Source organism: Ostrinia nubilalis, chromosome 29, assembly GCF_963855985.1.
Source record: "Ostrinia nubilalis chromosome 29, ilOstNubi1.1, whole genome shotgun sequence".
Lineage (NCBI taxonomy): Eukaryota > Metazoa > Arthropoda > Insecta > Lepidoptera > Crambidae > Ostrinia > Ostrinia nubilalis.
The window spans coordinates 3,238,443-3,252,077 of record NC_087116.1 but is presented as its reverse complement, the minus strand read 5'-3'; the positions used below and the strand labels follow the sequence as shown (position 1 = coordinate 3,252,077).

At 37.1% G+C, this 13,635-nt stretch overlaps 1 protein-coding gene across 4 annotated transcripts in view; it reads right to left on the bottom strand.

The window, feature by feature from the left end:
- Nucleotides 1-13,635, bottom strand: part of LOC135085659 (uncharacterized) — a 354,394-nt gene that overhangs the window by 10,740 nt on the left and 330,019 nt on the right. For 2 of the 4 annotated variants that reach the window (XM_063980439.1, XM_063980440.1), the window contains exons 11-15: nucleotides 10,425-10,592; nucleotides 10,018-10,170; nucleotides 9,468-9,626; nucleotides 8,847-9,008; nucleotides 392-529 (exon numbers count right to left, since the gene is read on the bottom strand). In XM_063980439.1, the coding sequence (XP_063836509.1) occupies nucleotides 392-529; nucleotides 8,847-9,008; nucleotides 9,468-9,626; nucleotides 10,018-10,170; nucleotides 10,425-10,592 (780 nt within the window). The remainder of the gene's footprint in view (nucleotides 1-391; nucleotides 530-8,846; nucleotides 9,009-9,467; nucleotides 9,627-10,017; nucleotides 10,171-10,424; nucleotides 10,593-13,635) is intronic. The other 2 variants (XM_063980441.1, XM_063980442.1) reach the window with 2 other exon arrangements.

The window sequence follows — 13,635 nt, the reverse complement described above, 5'->3', positions numbered from 1 at the left end:
GGACAAAATTCTACGTGTTCACGGACCAGGCTTTAGCGCACAACACGCGTATTTTTAGGATTCCGTAGTCCTGACAAGGAACCCTTATAGTTTCGTCATGTCTGTCTGTCCGTCTGTCCGTCCGAGGTTTTGCTTTTAATTGGCACTAGAGATATGTATTATATTAATCACGCCGACAAAGTGGTAGAATAAATTTTGAAAAATAAATAAATTAGGGTAGCTCTCCTGCTGTCGCGCTCACACACTCACTGCGGGCGCCCGTCGCACAGTCGCGACAGCAATATAATTACGCGCGACGCGAGCGATAAGGATGGGTAGCTTGGGGTCATTGGACAAAATTCTACGTGCTCACAGACCGGGCTTTAGTTAAAAACATCTTAGGCTTAGTTACCTTTAGATGATGTGGCTGATGATGCAGATCTTGGTGGGGTCACCACGTCTGGAGACTTCGTGGGAGATGAGTTGGAACTTTTGGAAGTCTCTTTTGGAGTCTGACCAAATCTTGCAGTGGTTGCTTCGGCTGCATTAACTGTAATGAATATGAACAATTAATAATGTGCACATAACAAAGTACCTACATAAGCAGACCAGACACTGAGGCTGAGTTGCACCACCAAACTTTGACCGTAACTTTAACGACCAATTTTTTTTTAATGGCAACCAAACCTCTCTGGGAGGTTTATTTCTGCCAATGTCGAGTGAAAATTGACATAGTTATCAATAGAACGTGGGTGTTTCAGTTCTATTGATTTTTCATGGATTCCGTGGAGTTTTAAGTATGCCCGTAAGCAGGTTTCAAGACGCCACCGGGTCCAAAGCGGGTTGTTCTTACGACAACCCACTTGACACTCGATGCGCGCTCAAATTCGAAGTATTTCAATGTTTTTTATAATTTATCACTTCACTGCACTTTAGAACACAAAATAACACCAGTACACTAAAGTCCAATATAAATTGAAACCATTAAAACAGATCGACCATGCTTCCCGTTCAACTACCCTCCACGGAATCTCTTTAACGACCTATGTTTTTTGTATGGAGTTTGACAGATTTTTGACGTTTGTCTAAGTTTAAGTAAGATGGTGCAACCCAGCTATCAACGATTCTGTAACGTCAAGTGGCAGAAATTGGAACTAACAATCGAGTATTGATAGCAGCGCCCTCTTGTAAATGTCATTATTGTGACACTTCAGTGTTGTCCAACGTGGCAAAAATCGGAACTAACAATCGAGTATTGGTAGACCCGCACTGCTACTGCCCCGCGTTTGGTCTGCCGAAGCCTTAACAGGGGGGCGGCGACACCATCAATGCCGGATCGCTGGTTCCGATTTTTGCTACATTGGAAACGATGACGGCACCCCCCTGTCAATGATGGGACAGTTCAGTGTATTGGGTCTATAGTAGCGTCCTCCTGTCAATGTCATATCTGGTATAAAAATTAATATTACTGTTATACCTTCCTTCGGTATGAATAATTCCTTTTTTAGTATAACCTGTCAGTTCAGTACTAACGAATGAAATTATCTATTGATATAGTCGGACAACACTCAAGTGTCCCAGATACGACATAGAAAGGAGGGCGCTACTAAAGTCCGGTTTTTAATATAATTACGCGCGAGCGATAAGGATGGGTAGCTTGGGGTGATTGGACGAAATTATATCTGCTCGGCGACCGGACTTTATTAATACTGGGTATTTAGTTGCGATTTTTACCACTTCCCGCTTCAGTATCGTTGATGTCTATTACATAATAGTGTAAGGTCAGTTATAAAACAATAGTGTTTTCAAGTATCAGCATTTTTAACGGGAGCGATTCAATAAAAAGCGTTACATTTTGGGTCTTGCTTCATCATTTATACAGGGTGAAATTAAAGTCCGCATCCTTTAAAAAAAGACTACAACACGATCGAGTTAACTGCGCTCCTGGCAGCCGTGACGTCACATCGACGCTGTGGTACGGACGGGACGAACGCGGGGAGGTGTGCGGGTGAGTGCGAGAGAGTCGCATTCCAGCTGCGCAGTTAGCTCGATCGGTTTGTACTCATGATACATGGTACATTCCCCAAATATAAGACCAATGTACAGAAGAACAAGCTTACCACTATGACATTTTATTTCGATATCGTGAGGTGTTCTTTTGCAACAAAATGTATGGTATAGTCATATTTGGAGAATGTACTAGGACTCTACGTCTTATTTTAAAAGGATGCTAACGATTTCAATTTCACCCTGTATAAAGGCATATTTAAGTAGGTAGAATAGTATGTACTTACTTTCAGTTTTACAGACTTGACAATGTCAGAATTGTGGGAGATTTGAACCAATATTATTAAGTAGAAATACGGGTATTGGTTTGGTAAAAAAAACCAATGGCAATAAACTTCTGCTGGTTTGTAGGTGTTACGGGCATTATCCTTGTGTACAATCCGATCGAGTTAACTGCGCACCTAGTAGTCGTGACGTCACATCACGGGGGGTGTGCGGGTGAGTGCGAGGGAGAGTCGCATTCCAGCGAGGTGCGCTGTTAGCTTGATCGGTTTGTATTTCTATTGTCAGTATCACAACAAATAAAATGTTGTATTATAGGTGCACACAAGTGACAAGTGACAACACTTGTGGTCACAAGCAGACTGGCGGCTCGCGGCCTTTGATAGTGCGGGCATCGTAACATCGAAATTTATCGTTCGTGCCGCAAAAATTAAATTTAATTAAATTGGAAAAAGTGTGTGCTTCGTGTGTGTTTAAATGTGAAATGACCATAGAAAACATTTCGATAAAATACACAGTTATTACGTCGTCCGGCGTCGTCCGTTCGGGCGGGCTTGAAAATTTTCAACTACCCTCATATTATTTACTACTCATATTAATAAACGTCGCGTTAAGACCCGTGTCTTACTATTTTAACTATAACTGCGACCGGTGTTTTTGCATGAAGTTTGATTGAATTTTGATGTTTGTTATTAAATGTAAGATAATCAGAGTAGAATAAGACAGCACTCTTTCCGTGGATGTCGTAAGGGGCGACTAAGGGACAAATATGCGAACATCAGGCCTCCAACCCCATTGGGGGTGTAAATCTGTTTTTGCCTTTATAAATGAGAGAGGATCGTGCATCTGAGGGCTTAGTGTGATTTTACATCAAACGTCTTAACTACGTAAACGTAAATAAGTAATTAATAATGACAGATTTTACAGCGCCCCTAGCGGAAACTTTCAAAAACTAAAATTTTCGTACATATTTTAACGCAGGTGAAGTCGAATGCCTTGGATGTAAACTCACACTACGCACTCTGCAGGTAAGGTAGGTAGGTAGTAGGTACCTACTAGGTATATGGTTAATTTGCTAGGGGGCTGCCCTCCTTTATTATATTATCTCCTTACAAACTTCCTATAGCAGGATCAATATAATAATATTAAGGCATATGAAAAAGATTTATATATTATAACTAGCGGCCGCCCGCGACTTTGTACGCGTGGACCTCGTTTAATTACTAATGATGTTGATAGATGGCGTTTAACGGCTTCCCCCGCGTGAATATTTACGAACGACAAAATTTTTTTGGCTGTAGATTTTAACCAAAGACGATAGATTTACGCTTTTTACCCACGTCTTATTTATTTATTGAATTTTAGTTTGTCACATACCGTTATAAATTATAGCCTATATATTCATCTGGGTTATAAACAATAATACTGAAAAGTTTCAACAAAATCCGTTCAGTAGTTTTTGCGTGAAAGAGTATTAAACAATATTAGTAGGATTTTTTTAGGTTTAGTTAGTTATTTAGTTTAGTCGTAATAATCTACTGATTTTGTTTCACTCAATAAATTAAAATGTACCTATTCTATTAAGTATATCATAATAATTATGGTATATGTTTAATGTTAGATAGATATTCTCTCGTTCCCACCGCCATAGATAAACAAAATAAGGAAGGATAGATTGCTAACGTCTACATTGTTAAAAGCCTCGTCTTGTAGTTCAACTTATTAATGTTAGATGGCGCTACTTTACTGGCTAAAGTGTGCTGAAACTAATAAACCTTATATCTATGCCACCACTGCAACCCATAGTGTGTCGACCACAGATCACAGAAACTAAAGGGAGATGTGAAAAGGGGGCGGGCCGGTGTCGCAGCAATATGCCCAAAAACAGAACACATTGCTCCAGACGTCATAATGTAAACAGTTTACATTGTTTGCGTTGTACTAAACATTAGAGATGAAAGTGTGTGATTGAATAGCGAAAATTAAATTAGTTTGCTTGCTGCGTAATCTGACTAAACTGCATGCATCATGTCATCAGACCATCAGCGAAATAAAGATCGCCTTCTTATTTGGCAATATTTCGACATTAACAGATATTTACTATTTATGTATTCGTAATTAGAGTGATATCCCAGAATAAGAAATAAGTTTTTTGAAAGGCCTTAATATGGCTTTTTTGTAACTTTTTGGACTTTAAATAAAAGCCGTCATTATTATAAGCCATTTTATTGATATTTACCTCAAAGATTAATGTATTTCATTTTATTAATAGGAAATTGTCGTAGTTTTTTAATATCCGGTATCCGGCCGGATAGTAAATTTAGGCCGGATATCCGGCCTACCGGATAGTTACCGGATATCCGTTTCATCTCTACTAAACATTATTCGAACGTTGAGTAGGTACTCATACCGCAGTAGCAGGATAATGAGCACATACTTTGATTACTTTGTGTGTGTCAATTTCTAATGCGACACTGAGTTTCGAACTCAGCGCATTAGTTGGCATCTCTCTATATCTCTATGGCGTCGACCAATCGTTTTTGTTGCAAAATCGCACTAATGAAAACTTAGCTTTCTGTCGCAAAGTCATATTTGATTGATTAACCACACAGACTACTTTTTTCGGCCGATAGTATTAGTCGGATTGTTAGACGATTATCACACTGCACCGCGCTCCGCCGCGGTCCGCGTGGCTACATATAAAGACTCCCGCGCGCAGACGCGTTGTCAGTGTGTTGTTGTGTCGCGCGTGTTTTCTATACAAACTGAGGTACTTGCATACAATGATTAAATGGTTCTATATTGGCTCACATAAAACTCTAAATCCTATTCTTTGTCTTACTACCGATTTGTGTTCATAATAATCTCTCTTCATAATTTTATTTTTCATACTTTTTTTATTCATAAATTTTTATTACTACCATCGGAGCTCATAACAGTTAGTAATCATAATTTTTTTATCAATACTGTTACTACCAAGAACCATTTAAAATACATAATTTTTAGTTTCAGATCTTTTTTCTTCATAACATTCATTGATCATATTTTTTTAATTAATAATGTTGTCACTAAGAACATACCTACTTCAACTCATAATGTTGTTGTTCAGAATAATTTACTTTATAACAGACATAGTTACTCGTATCTTTAAAAAAAATCATATAATATAATTTAATAGAGTAGATAAACATGCAGAGCATGCAGCATGAAAGCAAGCATGCAGCATGCATTGGTATCTCCTCGTCTCCGGCGCTGCGGGATGTGCAGCCCTTCCGCCCTTGCGTAACGAGGCTCAGGCACCCACGCTTGCTTCCGCAGCTTCGGCTTTTTGGATCGCCATCGGCGCCTTCGGCGCCTTGGCGACCAGCCTCAGCCGCTCCAGCTCGCCCGGGCGCCTGAGTCTCGTTACAGCGGGCGAGGGCTGCCCTCCCTCCGCGCCTCCGGCTTTTAAATTACACTCTAGGGGTAGGGCAGACAAGACTACGTGGAGTCGGTTTTGCAGCGATTCGTTTCTGTCACGTTAGTTTTGTGGCACAAAATATTGCCTGTTTTGGACCATTTCAAATTAATATAATGTTAAAATACGATTTAATACGAATATAGACATCATGATTTTCAATAATATGGATAAATACACTTATGAGTAATAAATTTATGAAAACAAATATTAGGATACATCACATTTATGAATATTATAGTTATTTATTCGAATTATTATGAGTTTCGATCATTAGTATAGAAAAATATATGAAAACAAATATTAGTAAAAACTAAGTGTATGATTAGTGATATTATGAATATCAATGATTATGTTTTTAAATATGTAGGTTTTAAATTTTTTATGAAGAATGATCATTATGGTATCAAATTGTATGAGAAATATTTTCGGACATCCAATGATAGGAATTGAAAAGTTATGTAAGAAAATGCGCTACCGATTAAATCTGTCGTCTCGCGTACCGCGGCGGAGTGCGGTGCAGTGTGATAATCGCCTTAATCAGTATGAACATGTATGGAAAATGGAAGTGCGCACATTACACCGATTTGGTTTCGGCCGATTCCTCGTACAAATTCCAAGCCGACCTAACTATCGGCAGCTGAAAGTCTGTAAGTCTGCACGGTGTCTAAAATATGTAGCACACTTATCAACCTGGAAAAGGATTGTAACCTTATCAACTCGAGGCGGTCAGTATTCTTTGCATGAAACTCCGTAGGGTAAGATGGGGCACAGTGTTACAAATAAAATATATGGGACTATAATAACAAAAATATTGTTTCAATCAGCTAGTTTTTGGTATAAAAATAAACTTTAACAATCCCTCTTAAATTGAAAAAGCTTAAACATTAACAGTATTAGGAACTACTAAATTTAAATTGTACTTCAAATAAATCAGTCGATTGTAACACAGAGCCCCGTATCTGGGGTAGTCTGTTACAGGGTAAGGTGCGCAATGTTACAACAAAATAATAGGTTCGGTTCAGGTGGAAAATAGAGACGATTGTCAATTTTGCCATTTCGACGTAAGTAGCTAATGTAGTCGTCGTATCCTCAATATCTGGCAGTAATTTTCAAAAATAATGCTTTCAACCATCAAAATCGCTTCTGCACTATCTTTTTCACTGTGAAGACCATAATCTGTCTTCCTCTTACGATTCCGCTCCATTTTCTTTTAATACCTTGAAATGGTACAAAAACATTTTGTAATTGGGGCTGACTTTTACAGTGTCACACAGTGCCCCGTAACACAGTGCCCCAGAGAGGCAAACCAAATTGAAAAATTCGAATTAATATTTTAAGGTATGTTTACAACAAACAATTCAACGGTAATATGTACCTAATAAAACATAAAAATAAATAAAAATATCAACATTGACCTGAATACAACATGTCCGGCAAAAAATTAAAAACTTTGAAACGGTTTTTTCAACGTTTAATAACACAAAAACAATTTTTGTTTGATAATTTTCAAGAGCAGTGTGTTATGGGACTGTAAAAACGGACATTCTCATTGATTTGATGAAACTTATAAAGCTCAGTTATACAAACATGATAGTAAAACTCCCGTTTGAAAATTCCAAGTAGTTTTCGCGGTATAAAAATTCAAAGTTACCTATTTTTTTACTTCAAAATTATGCAAAAATATTCTCACTCGTTAAATAATAACATTTAATTCAGAATTGTTATAATACTTTATAGAGCTCTTAAAACTACACGTAATAAGCGTATTAAGTGCTTCGCAAACGCATTCAGTTAATTAGGAAAAATGATTTTAGTGATTTTTGTTTTTATTTTTTTTCTCAATTATACCTTAATATATGCAAACATTTTTAATTGCAAGATATAGTCTGATATTTAATCTAATTGTATAATTAAAATCAGCTTTAAACTCGGTGATATATTTGAGAAAAAACATAAAACGTCTTAATAAAATTTTTAAACGTCTAGGGTCGACAATTTTGGAAGGAATAATTCATTTCTAAAAAGTTTCAAATCCCGCCTGCCTGTTATGTGCAAAGTGTTGAAGGTTCTAAAAAGTCACATTCACATTGTTTTTAACCGACTTAAAAAAAAGGAGGAGGTTCTCAAGTCGAGTTTTTTTTCTTTTTTAACACTCTTATATTAACTTAAGTTGTATGTAAGTAACTAACTAAAAAAGTATGTAAACAAATCTAGGAAGTCGAATTTATCCTACCTTTAATAATTTTCTCATCGATTTGAAACCTATGTAAATCGAATGTCAATACAATAATTTGGTACAATCGAGCTGATGATATTTAAACATCCAAAAGAAATATTGCTATTTAAAGTGATGGGAAATTTACAATTCTATATGGCGCATATTTTCAATTTGATTTTCCTCAAATATATCACGGAATTTAAAGCTGATTTTTTTTATACAATTAGATTAAATATCAGACTATATCTTGTAATTAAAAATGTTTGCATATATTAAGGTATAATTGAGAAAAAAAATAAAAACAAAAATCACTAAAATCATTTTTCCTAATTAACTGAATGCGTTTACGAAGCACTTAATACGCTTATTACGTGTAGTTTTAAGAGCTCTATGAAGTATTATAACAATTCTGAATTAAATGTTATTAGTTAACGAGTGAGAATATTTTTGCATAATTTTGAAGTAAAAAAATAGGTAACTTTGAAATTTTATACCGCGAAAACTACTTGGAATTTTCAAACGGGAGTTTTACTATCATGTTTGTATAACTGAGCTCTATACGTTTCATCAAATCAATGAGAATGTCCGATTATACAGTCTCATAACATACTGTGGAGCGGTACAAACTGTGGCAGGAACAACGGTTCAAAGATGGCGGCTTATGAGCTTGACATACATACGTGTATACCAACATCATACATTTAATAGAAAGGGACGGAGAAAAGTGCATTGTAACATTGTGCCCCGTGTAACATTGTGCCCCACCTTACCCTACTGCAACACACTTATCCGCACAGTAACGTAAACGCCTCCCCTCGCGGTTGACAGCGCGCGAGAGGCGATACGACATTGATCCCTTTCCGAGGTGATAAGTCTGCTATGACCTTTATAGGTACTTACTCTGAGTTTTAGGGTGGATCACAAATGTAGCCTTAGTAGCTATTTCATGTCCGCGATCAGTCTTAAATACACAATACAAAAGCGTCCCATTAAGATCTGGTTTCAACCAAAATGATTTTTCAATCATATTACATTTTGTACCGTCTTCAGTTTCACATAATTCTGAAAAAATAAATAAAGGTACATTGACATTACGGCACACGGTAAGGTCATATCACACTTATCAACCCGGAAAGGTATCAACACCGTATCGCCTTCCTCTACGCTGTCAACCGCGAGGCGAAGCGTTTACGTTACGGAGCGGATAAGTGTGCGTTGCAGTACTACGGAGTTTCACCTCGAGTTGATACGGTTACGATCCCTTTCCGGGTTGACAAAACGGGGGTTGAAAAGTATGAAAGTCCTATGTTTTCAACGTACGAAGTCGCGGGCACAGAGCTGAGTGAGAGTTTACATCAAACGTTCTCACTAGTGAGCGTGTTAAAAAAATATATGAAAATTTTAGTTCTTGAAAGTTTCCGCTAGGGGCGCTGTACAATCCGTCATACATTTGATGCCATTTTTTACGCGCTCACTAGTGTATACTCACACTCAGCCATCTGCTTGTTAAAACAAACTTACTTGATGTAGTATCGCTACTCGTCCGCCAAAACAAGACCCCAGTGTATTGTCTATTGAAACATCTAATTATAATATTTTCACCGTCAGTTCCTTCCACGACGTAGTCTGAGTTGTAGGATTGGAATTCTACGCCATCTTTATTTGTAAGCTTTGGTGGGTCTAAAATAAGAAACATTCAATTACATTCTTTCTGGCCTCAGACCCAGAGCTTGAATTGCGCTAATAATTTTCAACTGCAACGCAACTGTACAACGAACGAAATTCAGCTGTTTGCACAAACCAGTATCGGGGTGTCACTTTGACAGCTAGTTCAACGAACGCGCGAAACGTGATTATGTATGTTTGTTACTTCTTCACATCTAAACGGCTGGAGCGATTTTAATAAAATTTGGTATGTAGTTAGCTGACACCCTGGATTAACACATAAGCTACGCTTACCGCGGGTAACACAGTGGGGCACAGCTAGTGGGACAATAAATGGGCCAGTGGCCAGTGTCAAAGTTGCAACGCTCCACTAGAATATAATAAAATTAATATTGTACCTACTCACGATATGCGTATAAACGTATGGTTTTTTCATATGTGCTATCATCGTAATGGAACGAAAGTACACATTTTGCTATGGTACCATTGGATCCTTCTGCCAAAGTGATGTTTTGTGACAGCCTTTCAAATCTTGCATCTGAACAGCTACAATTCAGACCTGCATCAAATAAAGAATTTAAAAGGGTGGGAAGATCATTAAAATTTAGTTAAATACATAACGATTATTTTCGATATATTTTCGCAAATTTAAGTGGAAAAGATAAAGTTTATTTGATCTTAATGAATCGATTTTGTGTTGTACAAAAATTGCCTCTCCTTGGCGATAAGTTGGTTAGCGCACATTGCTATCGGTCGATACTTCAAACAAAAAATCGAAAGTTTAAAAACTTTATAAAACAACTTTAAGCTTACCATATTCATCGCAAAATTCCCAATGGACTGTGCTGGTTTCTTTCCAATGTTTAATCTTACAATCATAAGATCTACGTTCACCGATTTTTCCCTCAAAAATAATATCTGTCGATGACTCCGAATCCGAAGACATCTGGATCACTGTAGTCTCATCAACGCTTCGAACTGCTATTGAACGAATTTCATTTCTAAATTATGTATAAATAATCATCCAATACATCAACTATTCATTCAGACCTCGTTTCTTAATCTTTTTTATCCACGGACCCCAGGATTTTTTTCTATTCACAACGAGAAAGCTCTTGGCCTGAATCTCACCTGATGGTAAGTGATGATTAGGCCGAAGCTAAGGTAGAAGCGAGCTTCATCCGGATTCCCCAACTACTTACAGAGGAACTGGCTATCTTACCTCTAACTGCCGGAACGCAACAATGCTGTTAACATTGTTGTTATAGCGACAGACATAGGTAAGATGGTGGTAGCTAACCAGGCGGACTTAGAACAAGCCCTACCACCATCCAAACTGCCTCCACTGGGTATCGAACCCGGGACTTCTGCAAGCAGGTGGTCTTACCACTAGACCACAGAGGCGGTTAAAATCAAGCACAATTTGAAGTAGCAGCAATAAATTTCGATTACAAGACCTTTGGTGGCATTTATTTACGATTGTTAAATGGCCCATAGATAAGGCTGACATATGCTTGTGGACCCAAGTGGTCCGTGGACCACAGGTTAAGAAACACTGCATTAGATCATAAAAATATGGAAAGACTCACTGCTTACTGTTTAGGATAGCTCCTTGAACGGTTTATGTGTTTATGAACTAAACATTTAGAAATGTCTTCTTTTTTAAACCCGAAAGATCGCGATTGCTAATTCGAATCTATCACGAATACGAAAATTGTCGATTTCATGATAACTCACGTAGGTACAACTCGAAGCACACTTATCAACCCGGAAACGGATCGGAACCGTATCAACTCGAGGCGGTCAGTATTTTTTGTATGACTCCGTACTGCAACTGCAACGCACAATGCGGATCACCATCAGAGTAAATACAAATGAGTAGGTCATCTTCATAGAAACGCACCGAGCGCGGTTTGTATGTGAGCGCGCCAATACACGTATGCGGCGCGCACGCACACACTGACAAAATTCGGCGCAACTCCCCGCTAATAGCCACAAAATTTTGTCAGTGTGTGCGTGCGCGCCGCATACGTATATTGGCGCGCTCACATACAAACCGCGCGCGGTGCGTTTCTATGAAGATGACCTACTCATCTCATTTGTATTTATTCTGTCACCATATGGCGTAAACGTCTCGCCTCGCAGCGAAAGGCGATCCGGTGTTGTACCTTTTCCGGGTTGATAAGTGTGCTATTTATTATACCTTTAGGAGTGACCATCGATTTGAACTCGCACAGGAAAGGCACTTAAGAAAGTACTAGCAGAGTAAATACAAATGAGTAGGTCATCTTCATCAGTATCATCGTCAGTGTGTGCGTGCGCGCCGCATACGTATATTGGCGCGCTCACATACAAACTACTCATTTGTATTTACTCTGGTACAAATCTCTGCAAAGAGCCAAGTACTGAATATTATATTTGATGTTTGTTTATTACTTGTTTCTTTCTACTCTGTAAATGAGTGTTTTTAGAATTAAATAATTGTGAAATTTTATGTTTTAATATTGGTTGTGTGTTCTTTTATGTAATTAACATTTGTTATGATTAGTATGATTTTATTGTTGACATTGTTCAGGGCCGCGCCGACCGCCGGCAGCGCCTGTGTGCGGAACCTATGAAGCGCCTCTTTTCTAATGAATCGTCATAAAAAAACGAATTTAAATTATTTTTAACGAATATTTTAATTGTTAATTTTGACTAAAATAAATGTTCTTCAGTTTTACAGTAGGTACTTAGATAATATTATCATAAGTGTATTAAAACTGAAAACCACTTAGGAATTAGGATACTAAATAGGTAAATCCCGTTCGTTCTGCTTGCCAATTACTACGAACAAGAAAACTCGAACTAAATTTTTACATGCTTATTACAAAGAATTGTATATTTAAATATTAATAACAAAGAAGCTTACTTGTTTCTAATCATAATAATACTAATATGACTATTACGTACCTACCTATGCTATGTAAAAACAGCAAGAGTCTAACTTTTTTTTTTATATTAGTGCTACTGAAATGCACTTGCAACTGGTGCTAACAAGAATATTTTAATCATACTTAAATTATAATACAGGGTGTTTGGCGGAAGATTTGACATACTTCGTGGGTGTATAGGTAAGGTCATTTTAAGAATACAAGTTCGCCCATTTTACCCTAAGTGGGCTATTTTTTAAATTTATATTTTTGTTTTAATTTATTTTTTTCCGAAATTTGACCTAAAAACTGCTTTTTTTTTCTCGCGTGTTTTGAATCGCTTTTATTATTTCAAATTAATATCGAATATGTCTTAAGTCAAGTAAAATAAATTTCAGATCCAGATAATGATTGGATAGCTAGTTACGAGCCGCCAAAGTTTAACAAAAGTACGAACCATAATAAAATAACTACTTGGAATTCTATTTAAAAAAAAATTAAAGATGACAGTGAATTGCCAATGATCTTAAAAACATCTCTAGCTTCTCTTCTTTCCAATGATATTATGTCACATGTAGCCTAATTAGATGTTGAAATTCGTCAAAAATTCAAAGTTTAGGGAAGAAAATGGAACAGTAATACAAAAGTTATCCATGCAAAGTAAATTTAGAATTTTTTTACTGTTTTTTCTTCATAATGTGGTTATTATTTTTAAATTGATTTTGAAATAAAACACAAAAAAAGTAATGAAAATGAGTATAGCAGAAAATATAACGATGTTGGAAGAAGCTTTGTATGGATAACATTTGTATTATCGTTCCATAGTAACGGCAAGTTTATTTTTGTTTAAAATAAATTTGCCGTTCCAAAGTAAAGTTATGCAAATCGCTCTTTTTCGTTAATTTATTTTTGCGAACATAACTATTTACTTACTTCAGTAGTTACTTACGTACTTAGTAGCTCACTGGGTAAAATGGGCGAACTTGTATTCTTATAATGACCTTACCTATATACCCACGAAGTTTGTCTAACCTTCCGCCAAACACCCTGTATACTGTGGTTTTGGCTTGGCTATCTCGTTCGTTAAAATCCCCGTGGCGGGGAATCCCCGG